Below are 18,051 nucleotides of genomic sequence, written 5' to 3' on the forward strand. Positions count from 1 at the left end.
CTATAGGTAAAAGTCAGGAAAGGAAGTTTACTTCCTCTTTAACCCAGGTGTTTTTGTATTTCAGAACCACACGCCCCCCCCAACAACGCAGCAACTAAGACTAATGGCCAGCCACTCGGGAAAGGTTGGGCAAGGTGCTGACAGGGTTCATTTTTTAATATTCATGCTTTGGCTAACCAAGGTCCAATGTCCTTCAGAACAGCAAGACCGTAAATAGACCTACAGAACAGTTAAAAACTGTTAAAAAACACCACCAAGTAAAAAACCCCAAAAAAGGCATAGTTTAAATTAGCTTTGTTTTTCCCTGTGATTTTTTTTTATTTTATTTTTTTATGTTATTTGTTATATAGTTGTTTTTGCAGATTATGTTTAGACAATAGGGAAAAAGGGTCAAAGAGCAAATTAAAACAAAAAATGTTTTTGCTGTTTTTCTTGTTTTTATTTGTATTTTACTCTTATTTGTTAAAAAATACAAAAAAATGGTAAAACAGACAAAAACTGTTGCTCTCTTTATATTTTTAAAAATGCTATTTTCATCCCAATTGTCTAAAACAGTGTTTTTCAACCCTTTTTCAGTCAAGGCACCCTTTAAAATTCTCAAGGCACCCCATTCTAAATTTGAAAAACCAAACTAATAGCTTTACATAACGCAGCAGCAACCACACACGTAGGAAGCCCAATGCTAAAGGAGATTTTTCTTCCAAAGCAAACACACCTTTGTACATTGGTACTGATTAGTATTTCAATGGTTCTCTTCTTCCTTAGTTTCTCTCCCTCACTCAGCCAATGTGACCCTGGTGCTGAAGAAGTGGGGCAGGGGAGAGGCAAACAAGGATGCTGTGCAAGTACCCAACATCCTCCTTATCAACCGATAATGTCATTGATTGTTAGAACACTGGCGGCGGAAGGACTTTATGTAACTAATAGGCTGACTTGATCCGCCCACTGGCTTGTATACAATTTTTGGGCAATTCTCTTACGCATTTTGTCAAGACACCCCTGAAAAAGCTTGAAGGCACCCCAGGGTACCCTGGTTGAGAAAGGCTGGTCTAAAACACTTTAAGTAACACCAAACTACATCTAAAATAAGCAAAGGATTTTCATTGGAGGACTGTGGGGGCTTACCATGCTTTTCGGTAGCAATATCTTGCCTAGCATCCCTCCAAGGGGCCAAACTTTAAAAAAAAAAAAAATGGTCCCACTTTGACTTTATTAAAATTTGGTGATAATGATTTTTTTTTTTAATTCTCCCATTTAGTTCAAAATGAAGGTTATCACTGGTGACTATTTTGATGTTTATGTTTTAGTATCATGTTCTTAAATAGTTGCTTTCTTGAACATATTATACTTCTTACATTAATTACATATATTATTACTATCATACAGGATTTATATAGCGCCAACAGTTTACGCAGCGCTTTACATATAACCACCCAATCAGGAAATTATTATCTAGAATGGGTCATATGACATCTAGTGGTTAATTTTGGTTAGTGCATTAGATGCTAGCAGGATGAATAGCTTGAGAATACCATTTATGGTTGACGTGTACTTCTAGTGAGGCTACCCATAAATGGCATTTCCTCTGTTCTAGATTGACAATTAGTTCTCTGTTTTGTGACGCCAAGATTAGCACACACAAAATGGATTCCCGTGTCATTGCAGGAAGATTGACTTCAATGTTCATATTAGGGGATACTATAATGCAACAAAAGATATTTGTGTGGACAGTGTACTTGTGTTCACCATAAAGAAGTCACTCTGAGTGTTCCCAATAATAGGGTAAATGATCTTGGCAGTGACATCCATTTACCACATGGTTCCAATACAATCAATATAACTGCTTTCTGACAAATATTAAATGCCAATCTTTACATTGTCTAAATAAAAGGGTGTCACTAGTCCCTTAATTAAAGAAGAACATAATAGGATCTTTCACAATCACAGTTAATGTAAGATAACACACCTCTTGCTGTGTTAAGATAAATAAGGAATTACATTTATTTAAAAAGGCATATCTTACATGTTCATGTTTTAAACCCTTAAGTTTATCTAACATAAAATTTTCTTGGTCAAAAGTATTTTTTTTTCATACCATAACATACAATGTTAAAAAAAAAATAACACAAAGTACCTTACAGTCTTTCAATGTATATTCAGCCATATTTAGTACTATTAGGCAGAAGTCCATTAGAGTACAACTGAGTTAATTGCACATATTCATCCAGATGCTTAGGAATTAACTTGACTTTACCATACAGTAGGGAGCATTTTGTAGATTATAATTCAACGATGGCCATCATAACAATAAAATAAGAATCTAACAGTAAAAAAAAAAATGAAATGCATGTACCTGCTTATTACGTTAACATTGATTTGCACTATGACATTATGCATGATCATGAATTACTGCCCTTGTTTTAAAGCGGTGCCATTCCAGAGTATACTTCCAGTGGCATAGGAGCATAGCTGAACTCCCACTAAGGTGAAGAGGACAAATACATATGTACTGAGTGAATATAACCTTGTTGTGTTTATCACATTCATCCTCTGCAACACTTTATTGGTTATAGTCAGTTCGAAGATAGAGAAATTATTAGTGCTTCAATTGCAAATCTATTAGCGTTCCAATACAGTTTATAGAATATCATCTATCAACAATCAAAATCATTTTGGTGGTAGTGTAACTTTAGCACTGGCCAACTAAAGGTTTTTTTCAGAAAGTTGAAAGGCCAATCCGCGTTTCTGTACGAGGAGAAATGGTTCCTGGACTCCCAGCCAACTTTTTGCAAATGGTGCTTGTGAACTTCTAATGATTGTCCTTGTGGAATCTAACTGTAAAAATGAACACTGTCTACTTTTATTCACACATGAAAAATGCATACAAAGTCCTTCTGATATGCCCGTCCCAATATAGAAAGCATCTTTTTCATACTGAGAAGAATGGTATACTCTGCTGTGGATATCAATGGTTTTCCTGCAACAGAAAAAGATGTAGATAAGTCTTTAGAAGTAGTAAAGTGTACATATGGCAAGCACTATAAAATCCAAAATCCTTTATGATCATTGTTAGACTAGGATGCATTAAGCCTTGCCCTTGTGATCGTTATCATAAGTAATAACGCTGACAATGCAATAGGGTTACCTTAATAGTCATCAAAATCTTGAACTGCATTGCAGAAGGGAGATATCGTGTGCCTGTGTATGTAATGGCAAGCAAAGAAATCCAGAAGGGGAATCTGAAATGCTAAATATCACAAACCGGATCTTTTCATAGTTTTCATTTAATTTATACAATTTTTCTGTCAAAATTGCATACAGTAGACCAGCATTGGCTGCTGGCCAAATATAGTATCTGTGGCACCTCGCACCCCATGCTCAGTGTAGAGTCACAAGATGAGGTAGCTGAGAATCCTGTCAATTGAATGACCCATATCACATCAGATTTAAGCAAGAACTTGTTTGCTGCAATGTGAATGAAGTTTAAGGGCTCAGTAGGTGACCGGGGGTCTGCAAGTGTAAGCCTACCAGGGCAGGGGATTCTAGTCTTTAATACGTATTTGTTTTTTGTTTTTTTATAAAGAAACTGCCCCTGCAATATATTGCTGGTGGTGGTAGCTGGAGATATAGGGAAATGCAGAAGATATTTTTAAATTTGGCAATAGTTTGTGATTTTCAAGGATGATTCCACAACCCTAGTTTTCTTAATTGTTCCCCTACATCAAGATCTCTCTTTTGAGCTGAAGTAGAACTATATGCAAACTTGTTTTTTTTTGCATTTTGGATACAGTAAGGGAGGATTATAACCTGTGAAAGATTTATTTTTGCCCTCTTTATCCTAATTAGATTTCCCTTCCTGTCCTATAGCCAAAACAGGAAGTGGGAGGAAATCCCTGCAAATTGAAGCAATCTCTCGGGGACCACTAGGTCACCAGAACTATTGCCCACATTGGAAGATTTCCAATTTCCCCTCTGTTACTTTTCTGGGGAAAACCCATTTTGAATTTTCTTTTACTTTCACATTCAGTGATAATGGTAAACAGGACAAATAGAGAGTGTGAATCTCCTTAACCACTTCAGCCCCGGAAGATTTTACCATCTTCCTGACCAGAGCACTTTTTACAATTTGGCACTGCGTTGCTTTAACTGACAATTGTGCGATCGTGCAACGCTGTACCCAAATCAAATTATGAAATTTGTGTTCTTTTTTTCTCACAAATAGAGCTTTCTTTTGGTGGTGTTTGATCACCTCTGCGGTTTTTATTTTTTGCGCTATAAACAAAAAAAGACAATTTTGAAAAAAAAACAATATTTTTTACTTTTTGCTATAATGAATATCCAAAAAATGTGTTTAAAAAACACATTTCTTCATCAGTTTAGGCCAATATATATTCTTCTACATATTTTTGGTAAAAAAAAATCGCAATATGTGTATATTGATTGGTTTGCGCAATAGTTTTAGTGTCTACAAACTATGGGAAAGATTTATGGCATTTTTATGGCATTTAAAAATTTTTTTTAATAGTAATGGCAGTGATCTGCGATTTTTAGCAGTACTACGACATTGCGATGAACAGATTGGACACTTTTGACACATTTTTTGGGACCACTGACATTTATACAGCGATCAGTGCTATAAATATGCACAAATTACTGTGTAAATGTCACTGGCAGGGAAGGGGTTAACACTAAGGGGCGATCAAGGGGTTAACTGTGTGTTCCCACTTACTAGGAACAAACAACATGTCTCCTCTCCTCTGACAGCACAGGGATTGCTGTGTTTTACACACACAAATCCCCATGCTGGCGCTCGTGAACGCGGGCGTGCGTGCCCTCTGTCGGCTCTTAAAGGGAGACCCGTATATATACGGTATTTTGCCCAGGAGAGCCATTGTGCCGGAGTAAATCTACGTGAGCCGGTCGGGAACTGGTTGACAGGGGCACAGACAGTAATAATAACTGACAAGCATTGTAATCCCTCTCCACCCTTTCCAAAACTAAAAAAAGTTTTGCCTTTAGTTATACTTTAAAGACTAACAGCTAAATACACAGGTAAACAAAATAGAATGGAACTGATTTGTCTACCAAGAGGTTTGTACTTCTATCCTTCATATCCTGAGATTTACATAGATCTGACACACAGCTTTGTCTGGCAGGGCAGGAGACCTGGTCATTCTCTGCTGCAGTTACAGTAATGCTCATAAGTTTACATACCCTGGCAGAATTTATGATTTCTTGGCCATTTTTCAGAGAATATGAATGATAACACAAAAACTTTTCTTTCACTCACGGTTAGTGTTTGGCTGCAGCCATTTATTATCAATCAACTGTGTTTACTCTTTTTAAATCATAAGCACAACAGAAACTACCCAAATGACCCTGATCAAAAGTTTACATACCCCAGGTCTTAATATCGTGTATTGCCCCCTTTAACATCAATGATAGCTTGAAGTCTTTTGTGGTATTTGTGGATGAGGCTCTTTATCTTCTCAGATGGTAAAGCTGCCCATTCTTTTTGTCAAAAAGCCTCCAGTTCCTGTAAATTCTTGGGCTGTCTTGCATGAACTGCACGTTTGAGATCTCCCCAGAGCGGCTCAATGATATTGGATCATTGTCATGTTGGAATGTCCAAGTACGTCCCATGTGCAGCTTCCTGGCTGATGAATGCAAATGTTCCACCAGTATTTTTGATAACATACTGCATTCATCTTGCCATCAATTCTGACCAAGTTTCCTGTGCCTTTGTAGCTCACACATCCCCAAAACATCAGCGATCGACCTCTGTGTTTCACAGTAGGAATGGTGTATCTTTCATCATAGGTCTTGTTGACTGGTTTATGGTTGTGGCCAAAAAGCTCAATTATGGTCCCATCACTCCAAATTACTTTGTGCCTGAAGGTTTGAGGCTTGTTTCTGTGCTGTTTAGCGTATTGTAAGCACGAAACTTTGTGGCATTTGTGTAGTAATGCCTTTCTTCTGGTGACTCGACCATGCAGACCATCTTTCTTCAAGTGCCTCCTTATTGTGCATCTTGAAACAGCCACATCACATGTTTTCAAAGAGTCCTGTATTTCACCTGAAGTAATTTGTGTCTTTTTCTTTGCATCCCGAACAATTTTCCTGGCAGTTGTGGCTGAAACTTTAGTTGGTCTTCCTGACTGTGGTTTGGTTTCAACAGAACCCCTCATTTTCCACTTCTTGATTAGAGTTTGAACACTGCTGACTGGCATTCTTAATTCTTTGATATCTTTTTATATCCCTTTCCTATTTTCTACAGTTCAACTATCTTTTCCTGCAGATCCTTTGACTTTTTTTTTGCTTTCCTCATGACTCAGAATCCAGAAACATCAGTGCAGCACTGGATGAAAGATGCAAGGGTCTGTCAGGAGTCCAGAAACTCATTGACCTTTTATACACACACACTAATTACAAGCAAACAGATCACAGGTGAGGATGGTTACCTTTAATAGACATTCAAACCCCTTTGTGTCAACTTGTGTGCATGTTATCAGGCCAAAATCACCAGGGTATGTAAACTTTTGATCAGGGTCATTTGGGTAGTTTCTGTTGCCATTATGATTTAAAAAGAATAAACACAGTTGATTGATAATAAATGTCTTCAGCCAAACACTAACCATGAGTGAAAGAAAAGTTTTTGTGTTATCATTCATATTCTCAGAAAAATAGCCAAGAAATCATAAATTCTGCCGGGTATGTAAACTTATGAGCACAACTGTATGTAACTCCTACTGGTCTTGTATCTCTGTATCTTGTTTTTCATCTTTTAGAGCTTTGAAGTCTGTAAAAGGTTGGCTAGGATTCACTGTGAGTCAACCCAAAACAGAAATGTCACCACATTCAGTAAGCTTTGGGTCCAATTCCTTTGCAAATTGCAACGTCCATTAAAAAACGAACAGCCTATTTGCCTTTAGTAAATTAACCCCACTGTCTCTTCTGCAATAAAGAGCTCTTTTTCTACCTGTCAGCAATCTTCTTAAAACTACTTCCTAAAACTACTTACAACTTAAAACTATTAAACTAAATAAATTGAGGGGCACATGTCGGACTTAATGTATACTGTCAGCATTCCTTGGTGCTGTTATACTGTATATTATTCATAGTGCATATGCAGGAAGTTACATCCTCCTGTGCTGGCCAATCAAGATGGAAGCCACAGAAGAAGACTGGGGCAAAGATGATGGCACCGAGGAGAGAGCTTGCATTTGCTACGTCGCTGGAGGGGAAGTAAGTATGGAGAATTTAATCCTCCGTTACAAGCAGATGATGCCACTGCACAGTGTACAAAGCATATTACACAGTGAGGGTTTGTCTCAACTTATTTACATTTAGGCTACTTTCACACTGAGGCGCTTTACAGGCAATACAGTGCTAAAAATAGCACCTGCATAGCGCCTGTAAAGAGCCTTTCCTGTCACTCCAATGTGAAAGCCTGAGTGCTTTCACACTGGAGCGGTGCGCTGGCAGGATGCTAAAAAAAGTCCCGCAAACAGCATCTTTGAGGCCCTTTAGGGGCAGTGTATACACCACTCCTAAAGCAACACTGCCCATTGAAATCAATGGGCAGCGCCGGCAAAGCAGCGCTTTGCGAGTGCTTTTAACCCTTTTTCAGCCACTAGCAGGGGTTAAAAGCACCCTGCTAGCAGCCGAAAAGCGCTGCTAAAATGAGAGTTAAGTGCCGCTAAAAATAACGGCGCTTTACCGCCGACGCCCCCAATGCCCCAGTGTGAAAGTACTCTAACTGTGAGGTCACTGTTCTGTGTCCACAGCCTAAACCAATATCTATGTAGTATTATTAGGACATAACCGCTATACAACATAATTGCACTGTAGAATAATCCTGTAGCATTATTTCACTGGGGTGAAGTGAGCATCATATCTTCCTCAAATATGAATTTGAAAGTCCCTTACATTCCAGTACAACGTACCTCCTGTTTATGTGCTTTATCCTGCTGATGGATACCATTGGCAGACCCTGAGTTTCCAGTCATCTGTGAGAAAAAAGTATGCATAAAATCAGATATAATTCAGTGTAGTTATCAAAGTTTTACACCTGCAAACCCTGTGAGGGTTTGGTATTACGATCTAGCAGCCTTGACAGAAGGTCCATCTGGTGGGCACTCCCTTTTATATGCTGTGTGCTAAAATGTTTAAGACCCAGGGTCAGTTGGGAAGTACACCTTTACCTTTACCCTACGTTCCCACCTATTCACTTTTTTGTGCGTTTTTCGTTTTTCAGAAACACACTACAGTCCATTTAACATGGTTTCCTATTGCAATGTTTCTCAATTCCAGTCCTCAAGGCGCACCGACAGGTCATGTTTTCACGATTTCCCTCAGATGAAACGGCTGTGGTAATTACTAAGGCAATGATGTTGCCCGAGGGGCCTGCCCCATAGCTATTTAAGAAATGTCACATGGCGGGACAATCAGTCTGCGGGAGCGTTCGTGGCGAGCGGAGCTTTTTTTTTTTTTTGTGTCTGGCGGTCGCGTTGTCGTTGTGATTGACGATGGATCTACATTAGGGGAACATTGTTTTTTTATTTTTTAATAAAGGAATTGTCAAAAACTGGCCCTGTCTTTATTCAGTTTTATACATTTTTGGTGAATGGGTGGGGTTACTATGTACCCCATACCAATTCACATGGGGGGGAGATGCGGGATCTAGGGACCCCACACCATTCTTTCCCCCAATTTTCTCTTTTTTTACGGCAATTCTTTTTTTTACATTCAGCTGTGAGCGGCCTGCTCCTTAGCTACCAGCTATATACAGTGTTTATAAAGGGGAAAAACAAATGCAAAATGGTTTGTTAACTGATGTCATATTGACTAATAATAGGCAAAGTAAGAAAGAAAAGAGGTTATGGAGCCCTTACGAGCAGGTGCAATAATCCTAAGAGCAATCTAATAAATTGAACAAGGGATATTACATTCCTACTACAGAATTGTACCTTGTTGATGATGCATAGTTGCCAACATTGGGAAAAAAAAATTAGGGACACTTTTTTTGGCTGTAGGCGGAGTCAGCCTATAATTAGGGGGCGGGGCATGCGTTAGTAGGCGTGGCATATAAAAAAGGAAAAATGCGGCGCGCTTCGCGCGCCGCGCAAAAAAATGGGCGTGGTTTACGTGAAATAGTGGGCGTGGCTTACATGGGCGTGGCTAAATGGGGTGTGGTTAGAGTCTGAGGTGAATGAGGGATGCAGAGGGAAAGGGGGGTAGAGGGATGGAGGGAAAGCAGACCCAGACCCTACACCATAATAGCAATGTGTATTCCAGAGTTTAACAATCAGCAGATAAAGATACTCCAAACACCTGGTGTTAGCGCTTCAATCATCCCGGCACCATGGTTGTTATGGTGTCAGGATGATTGAAGCGCATTATTACTATTATTACATTGTAATATAAATAATGAAATCATTCAACTCACCATAATGCAGAATCAGTGGGACCCCTGAGCGTGTCACCTGCCACGTCGCCTGCCACCAGATGCCATCAGGTTCCCCCAGCAGAGTCTGTCCTTACATAAGGTGCCCCCAGCAGAGGGGGGAGAAGGGGGTGCAGGTATGTTGGTGACACAGGGGGGAGGGGGGAATCAGGTATGGTGGTGACACGGGGGGGAGAGGGGGGTGCAGGTATGTTGGTGACACAGGGGGGAGGGGGGGAATCAGGTATGGTGGTGACACAGGGGGGAGAGGGGGGTGCAGGTATGTTGGTGACACAGGGGGGAGGGGGGGAATCAGGTATGGTGGTGACACAGGGGGGAGAGGGGGGTGCAGGTATGTTGGTGACACAGGGGGGAGGGGGGGAATCAGGTATTGTGGTGACACAGGGGGGGAGAGGGGGGTGCAGGTATGTTGATGACACAGGGGGGAGGGAGGAATCAGGTATGGTGGTGACACAGGGGGGAGAGGGGGGTGCAGGTATGTTGGTGACACAGGGGGGAGGGGGGAATCAGGTATGGTGGTGACACGGGGGGGAGAGGGGGGTGCAGGTATGTTGGTGACACAGGGGGGAGGGGGGGAATCAGGTATGGTGGTGACACAGGGGGGAGAGGGGGGTGCAGGTATGTTGGTGACACAGGGGGGAGGGGGGAATCAGGTATGGTGGTGACACGGGGGGGGAGAGGGGGGTGCAGGTATGTTGGTGACACAGGGGGGAGGGGGGGAATCAGGTATGGTGGTGACACAGGGGGGAGAGGGGGGTGCAGGTATGTTGATGACACAGGGGGGAGGGGGGAATCAGGTACGGTGGTGACACAGGGGGGAGAGGGGGGTGCAGGTATGTTGGTGACACAGGGGGGAGGGGGAGATTCAGGTATGGTGGTGACACAGGGGGGAGAGGGGGGTGCAGGTATGGTGGTGACACAGGGGGGGAGAGGGGGGTGCAGGTATGTTGGTGACACAGGGGGGAGGGGGGGAATCAGGTATGGTGGTGACACAGGGGGGAGAGGGGGGTGCAGGTATGTTGGTGACACAGGGGGGAGGGGGGGAATCAGGTATGGTGGTGACACAGGGGGGGAGAGGGGGGTGCAGGTATGGTGGTGACACAGGGGGGGAGAGGGGGGTGCAGGTATGTTGGTGACACAGGGGGGAGGGGGGAATCAGGTATGGTGGTGACACAGGGGGGAGAGGGGGGTGCAGGTATGTTGGTGACACAGGGGGGAGGGGGGAATCAGGTATGGTGGTGACACAGGGGGGAGGGGGGGTGCAGGTATGTTGGTGACACAGGGGGGAGGGGGGGAATCAGGTATGGTGGTGACACAGGGGGGAGAGGGGGGTGCAGGTATGGTGGTGACACAGGGGGGGAGAGGGGGGTGCAGGTATGTTGGTGACACAGGGGGGAGGGGGGAATCAGGTATGGTGGTGACACAGGGGGGAGAGGGGGGTGCAGGTATGGTGGTGACACAGGGGGGAGGGGGGAATCAGGTATGGTGGTGACACAGGGGGGAGAGGGGGGTGCAGGTATGTTGATGACACAGGGGGGAGGGAGGAATCAGGTATGGTGGTGACACAGGGGGGAGAGGGGGGTGCAGGTATGTTGGTGACACAGGGGGGAGGGGGGAATCAGGTATGGTGGTGACACGGGGGGGAGAGGGGGGTGCAGGTATGGTGGTGACACAGGGGGGAGGGGGGGGTGCAGGTATGTTGGTGACACAGGGGGGAGGGGGGAATCAGGTATGGTGGTGACACAGGGGGGAGGGGGGGAATCAGGTATGGTGCTGATACAGGGGGGAGAGGGGGGTGCAGGTATGGTGGTGACACAGGGGGGGAGAGGGGGGTGCAGGTATGTTGGTGACACAGGGGGGAGGGGGGAATCAGGTATGGTGGTGACACAGGGGGGAGAGGGGGGTGCAGGTATGTTGGTGACACAGGGGGGAGGGGGGAATCAGGTATGGTGGTGACACAGGGGGGAGAGGGGGGTGCAGGTATGTTGATGACACAGGGGGGAGGGGGGAATCAGGTACGGTGGTGACACAGGGGGGAGGGGGGGGTGCAGGTATGTTGGTGACACAGGGGGGGAGAGGGGGGAATCAGGTATGGTGGTGACACAGGGGGGAGAGGGGGGTGCAGGTATGTTGGTGACACAGGGGGGAGGGGGGAATCAGATATGGTGGTGACACAGGGGGGGAGAGGGGGGTGCAGGTATGTTGGTGACACAGGGGGGAGGGGGGAATCAGGTATGGTGGTAACACAGGGGGGAGGGGGGGGTGCAGGTATGTTGGTGACACAGGGGGGAGGGGGAATCAGGTATGGTGGTGACACGGGGGGGAGAGGGGGGTGCAGGTATGTTGGTGACACAGGGGGGAGGGGGAATCAGGTATGGTGGTGACACGGGGGGGAGAGGGGGGTGCAGGTATGTTGGTGACACAGGGGGGAGGGGGAATCAGGTATGGTGGTGACACGGGGGGGAGAGGGGGGTGCAGGTATGGCGGTGACATGGGGGAGGGGGGTGCAGGTATGGTGGTGACATGGTGTGCAAGAGGGGAGCCAGGACCATCAATGTCCCCAACCAGCGGAGCCCCAGTCCATCCATGCTGGACCTCAGCCTTTGAGAAGTGTACTGCAGGGAAAGCTCCAAGCCTCCCATACACTGAGTACACCCCCTCCCCCTATCTCTCTTCTCCCCCACTACACTGACAGGCCACTACTCACAGTGTCAGACAACTCCTGAACAGCCAGATGAAAGCCTCCCTTCTTCCCTCCCGTCACTCCCACTATTCCCTGAGCTCCGTTGGACACAGGGGGGGGGAAGGGTGATGGCAGTGGAGGCTGATCATGTCTTCCTTGTGTGCAGTGTAGAGCGGGGAGGGGTTGCCAATCCCTCCAACCAATAGGCTTCAGTGTACGATAGAATTTTCTATTTGTACACTGAAGAGAGAAGCGGATTGGCTGCCCCTCTCCCCTGCACTGAACACAAGGGGAACATTGTGACTGACTCGTGGAGGCAACGGCGGCCATTTTTGTGGAGCCGTTGCCGTTTTTTACAAAAACACTCACGATTTTCTCGGGACAAACCCCAAAAATTCGGGAAAACACCCGGGACAAAATTAAATCGGGACAAGGGTCCCAAAATCGGGATTGTCCCGGGAAAATCGGGACTGTTGGCAACTATGATGATGATGAATACATTTATGTATCCATAAGTATGTGCAGCCTATTGCATTAGGGTGTGCACCCCAGAGCTCAAACACCTTTCTCTGCAGCCTCAGCTGCACAGGGCAGTGAATGAGTGGGAAGTGCTCTGTGCTGAGTGGCTTCCTGTTCTTTCACAAACTGAAGCATAGTAAATACAGTTTACTATGCTACAGGTATGAATGGACACAGTGAGCAAGTGTATTCACTGTGTTCATTTAGAAAAGGAAGGGGCTGGTAAATCGCATATTTACTAACCCCTTTCCCCGCTCTCCATCTTGAAATATCCCCTGCAGCAACCAAGGAGGGAAGCCAGCAGATCTGCGATGCAGGGGGGGGGGGGGGGTGGTAAGCCCAGGCAGTAGGTGGAATCTGCACTGACCATAGTGATTAGGGCACCCTCTGCGCATGCCTATGTACAGTATGTATCCATAAATATAAGAATATTATTTAGCAATTGTATTTTTTCATTTCTCTTTGTTGATGTTACATCTAGTTAAAGTGAATCTGTAACACTACCAATTTTAAAAAGTACAATTAACTAAAGTAAAAAGTGGCCGCTTTGCTTGAGAAAAATTTGTCCTGAGATACAGCACCATGTATAGTCATGTAAACGTTGACTTTCTGCAGAGAGTTTGAGCCATTTACTTTTCTTTTGCCCTAGTCATTCTATCCGTTCTACTGATGCAGTTGTCTATCCCATCTTGGCCTCTTTCTGTCCTGTGCTTGGACTCGAAATTTCACTAAGAATGCAATTGATTTAGTAAAAGGGCAGAGCATGTTCACTTTGCAAATTAAATTTTCACTTAGTGAATGAAGGGAAGTGAAAATTACCTTTGCAAAGAATACCCATTTTTGCTAAAACGTGATTGGATGACTAAAGTCAGCACAACTTCACCTTATGTATTAAGCTAAATGAAAATTCACCTTGCAAATTAAATATGCTTTACTCCTTTAGTAATTTGACCCAAAATAATATGGAAGGATGATTGAAAGCAAAATTTCTCCTTCTCTTTCCTTGCCATTACTCAAAAACCACTATGAACATGCCACACAAGTTTATAAACAGTAAACATGTGACTACTGTGAAGGGAATTTCTCTTTGTGCATGTGTGAGATTTTTGATTATGCAAAATAAACTGATAGTCTTTATCCACTGTCTTCCCATTAGGCAACAAGATAACAGTGCCTACAGTGCTGGAAAAAAAGGGTTCTGCATAAAGGTAAGGGAGCGATTTCTTACTCCCACAAAGACCATATTTATCTCCAGATATAACATTGCGCAGATCAAGGATGGTTTGCTTTAAAGGTGATATTTGTTTTAGAAAAAGAGATGCAAAGTTCTCCCTTTTGGCATTCTAAAGGGAATCATATATTTTTGTGTCATTGTAATGACTAACTTCTGCTTTCACATAATCACAGGATTATAGGATAGCCTGTTAAGCAGAGCATGTGCTACTATGCTGAGACAAGAAGATGAATGTGGTGACCAGTGCCAGGACAAGGCCATCTAGTCCCCAGGGCGAAGATGTCAAAGTGTGTTCCCCCTTCCTTGATGTGAGTGCCCCTGAACATCTTATGCATTGGGATCTATGATATTAGCACTATAGTGCCGATTCTGCCTGTCTGACAGTTAAATGCAGACAATGGACCTCACCACTTGTGAAATCACTGCCCCTCTGCTTGGGAATCTCCTGTTAGGTAGGGCAACCTCCAGGCAGCAGGGCAGATTAGTAAAGGATGGAAGGGGTGAGGCCATGCTCTCAGCAGGGTTAAATGTACTCTATGGGATGCTGCCTCCCCCTCACCCTCTACATACAGAGACACTCTGCCCAGTACTGCTGCCCTACCTATCGCATCGCCCCGCCCTCCAGTCCCAGTCCTGGTGGTGACATAAGAGAACAGTTATTTAGAAACTATACCTGAGACTTTTCAGCGCTGCTTCTCATGGCCTCCATTAGTTTCTCCACTTGATGACCCTGGTCTAGAGCTATTCGAAGTGCATCTTCTGTGCTAACCAAACGGTGCTGCAACCTCAGAACTTCTGACTCTGTGGATGGGTCTATTAATGAGTATCTCCTCTGATCCGTTCCTGATTTCTCTTTCTCCTAATAAACAGAAAAAAAAGTTTAATTTAGAAATTGGTCATAAATGCACATGTGATGTACAAGCATTGAAACATCAAATAAGTCATGTATTCTACAGTTAGAATTGTACTGGTATTTTTAGTTGATGCTGCCCAATGTACTGTGATCAAATGCACAATAAACAAGTATTTGGATATTCCAGAAGCTTTTCTGTTACTTCTCTATAAATCCTGTGGATTAACAGTAAAAATAACTATTAGATGGAAGAAACAGAAAACAAGTAAAATAAATATTAGGATGTGTGTTCTAAATGCATCTGTGACAAAAGTAAAAATGAAGGGGATAATTAATAAAGAATGGTACAAAAGAAAAACAGGGGTGTTGCATATCTATTATAACTGTGCAATAGGTGCAAGAAGATACTGTACTTGTTGATCTCTCCAGAAATCTATGCTGTGCTACTTATTATTCATTATTATTATTATACAAGACTTACTGTATATAGCGCCAAAAGTTTGTGCAGCGCTATAGCATTTAACATTGTTCCCAGCTCTCTCTGTCAACTAAAAGACACCTCTTTCCTACATTATGGAGAAGAGAATAGGGGGTGTACTGTAGTCATTTGCTAGGGAGACACCACTATTCTTCCATAGATACAGTGCAGTCTGCAAGCATTGTCCCCCAATGATTGGAAGTTTTACTGGCAGGAATACAAGTGAAAATAAAGGGAAAAAAGAGGGAGAAATTGGAGACTGAGGCATGTCAAACCATTTTCTAGTCAGTTCCAGCAATCCAGGGCCAGAGATTTCAAGTCAAGCGAAGGATTCCTCGAGAACATGGGGGAGCACTCAGGTGACATTTTTGAAGACACATATGCAAAATGCTCTTTCTGCTCACCAAGATTCAGAAAATCTTTTTGAGAATTTGCTCGCCCAGACACTTACAGTCGGAAGCCAGGTTGAGGCACTTCTCATCTGTCTGGGCGAATCACTGTCAAGACCCCTGCGTGGTGTCAACGATCAGATTCAGTCACTTTTGGACTTTCACGTGTCCGGGCCCCCCAAAACTGCTTCACTCCCACAAACATCCCAAGATGTCCCCTAAAGGCAAAGGCCCTGATTTTAGTCCATAGTCTCACTTTAGGAACCAGCTGCCTTTATCTCGGTACTCAGGAGATTTATCAGGCTCTTACTCCACCCTATTTTTGGTGTAAAAAAATGGGATAATAGTACCCCATTATAGATTTAAAGGGATTAAACCACTTCATTCACCTAGAGGGCTTCAAGATGGAGTCGTCACAAGCAATTATACAGACAGTGCACCTGGGAGATCGGATGTTGTCAATAGACCTCCAGGACGCCTATCTATGCAATTCCCTTTTCAGGAATATCTGAGGTCTGCAGTGGGGCAGTGAGGCAAATCCATCTTTCATTTCAGAGCCTCCCATTTGATCTGTGCACTGCTCCCAGGGTCTTCAGGAAGGTGCTCTTAACCATCTTTAAAATATAAGTGTGCTTGCGCTGCTAAAGCAACCTGATAATAAACTAAATAGGGTGCGTAATAATTTAAATGTAAATATCAGCATCAAGTAATGCCCATATAAATAATATAATACAATCCCACGTGAATCAATACAGTGCATGTGACAATCAGATCTTAAAAATATAAGTCCAATAAATCATTTTTATTAGCACACTGTGCATACAAGGAAGGCTCTTAACCCTCATAGATTAAGTGCTCCACCGAAACCAGCAATTCCAAATCCAAGTCCAAAAATAAAAAAAACAAAAGAAATGAGTGCAAGTGTTGACGGCTCTTCACCCTCATACATTAAGTGCTCCACTGCCAAACAAGTGGTCCTCCACCTGCTAGAGTGCTCACTGACCTTGTAAGTGGACCCAAAAATAAGTACAGGCCAATTAGACTTATAAGAACCGCATCAATGGTGTGATAATCCTCTGGTTTAAATCAGCAGTTTGGCTCCTCTTTACATGAAAACAATATCCTTGGATGGCCCTATCTCCAACAAGAACTTCATATATATAGGAAAGAAAAATGGGTGCATGTAGTGTAGTTTGATCCTTTATTTATAAAATAACTTGCCAATCGCCATAATAGCTGCTATATTTAATAAATGAAAAAACAGCATGTATAACTGCTTTTGCAGGCGCTCACATGAGATGAGATCCGAGGACATGCGAATTGGTCCTAGTCTAAACATCACCTGGCTCCGCCTCCACGCATTATGCCACTACCGACGTGGCTTCATCAGGAAGTAAACATAACCATCATAGCTACTCTGTGGGAGAGGGATCTCTGGGTATTTCATTACCTCAAAAATATTTTCCTCCTTGCACGTTCTCAGGCCCAGAATCTCAGGGACATCCTTATGAATACACAAAGTTCGGGTGGCTAATCAACCATGTAAAGAGCCAGCTGTCTCTACTCATCCTAGGACGTACCTGGGGGCGATGTTCAACACAGCAAGAAGAGCAGTGTCCCTAACACTCCAGAGGGTGGCAGAGATAACAACAAAGATGCACAGAGCGATGTTGTGTGCTTACCTATCAACATTTCAGTGTCTGAGTCTCATAAGTCTTAGAATCATAAGTCTCATCATAAGTCTTAGAACCGTAACCAGTGTATTGGAAATTCATACAGCTTTTTTTAGCACTGGCCCAATTGGCTCCTCACATCAAAAACGACTCAGTATTCCTTCAGGGAGAGGGAGGCATGCACAGCAGCTCCATATTGAGGAAAGTTGAGCCCATCATGCTGTGGGCAGAGAGAAATTTGAAGGATGTGTAGGCAGTTTATCTTCCGAGGCATCTGAACATTGAAGCAGACAGGTTGTATTGGATTTTGAATTGAATGATCCCTGCATCAGATTTTCTGGACTACATCGAATGGTCCCCAATCAGATTGTGGATCCCTGGGGCCTTTCTCAGATAGATCTATTTGCTTCAGCAATCAGTACGAAGCTAACAAGGTTTATTTCATGCTTTCCCCATCACCTGGTGAGGGAAACAGATGCTCTCCCATGCCCCTGGAATGGCAGTCTGGCCTATGCCTTCCCTCCCTTGCCGCTTATCTTGAAATTCCTCACAAGACCTGCGAGAGAGACTGTCAGTCATAGCTGTTCTGCCATACTGCCCAAGAAGACCATGGTTCCTCTGGCTATCCAGCTCAACATCTGCTTGCCAATACCGATTGTCCTCTTTCCAAATCTATTAACTCTTGGAAAGTGGAGATTTGAGTCCTTAGGCTGCTCACTGAGAGTCATCTTAAATCTCCTAAAAGCAAGGAAACTT

At 43.7% G+C, this 18,051-nt stretch overlaps 1 protein-coding gene across 2 annotated transcripts in view; it reads right to left on the bottom strand.

Moving 5' to 3' along the window:
* Nucleotides 1-1,977: 1,977 nt before the first annotated feature.
* Nucleotides 1,978-18,051, bottom strand: part of CLIP2 (CAP-Gly domain containing linker protein 2) — a 211,569-nt gene continuing 195,495 nt past the window's right edge. For both annotated transcript variants that reach the window (XM_073615039.1, XM_073615038.1), the window contains 3 exons: nt 14,576-14,761; nt 7,947-8,009; nt 1,978-2,977 (listed from right to left, as the gene is read on the bottom strand). In XM_073615039.1, the coding sequence (XP_073471140.1) occupies nt 2,966-2,977; nt 7,947-8,009; nt 14,576-14,761 (261 nt within the window). In that variant the 3' untranslated portion in view covers nt 1,978-2,965. The remainder of the gene's footprint in view (nt 2,978-7,946; nt 8,010-14,575; nt 14,762-18,051) is intronic.

The sequence above is a fragment of the Aquarana catesbeiana genome, linkage group LG02 (genome assembly GCF_042186555.1).
Source record: "Aquarana catesbeiana isolate 2022-GZ linkage group LG02, ASM4218655v1, whole genome shotgun sequence".
In the NCBI taxonomy this organism is placed as follows: Eukaryota; Metazoa; Chordata; class Amphibia; order Anura; family Ranidae; genus Aquarana; species Aquarana catesbeiana.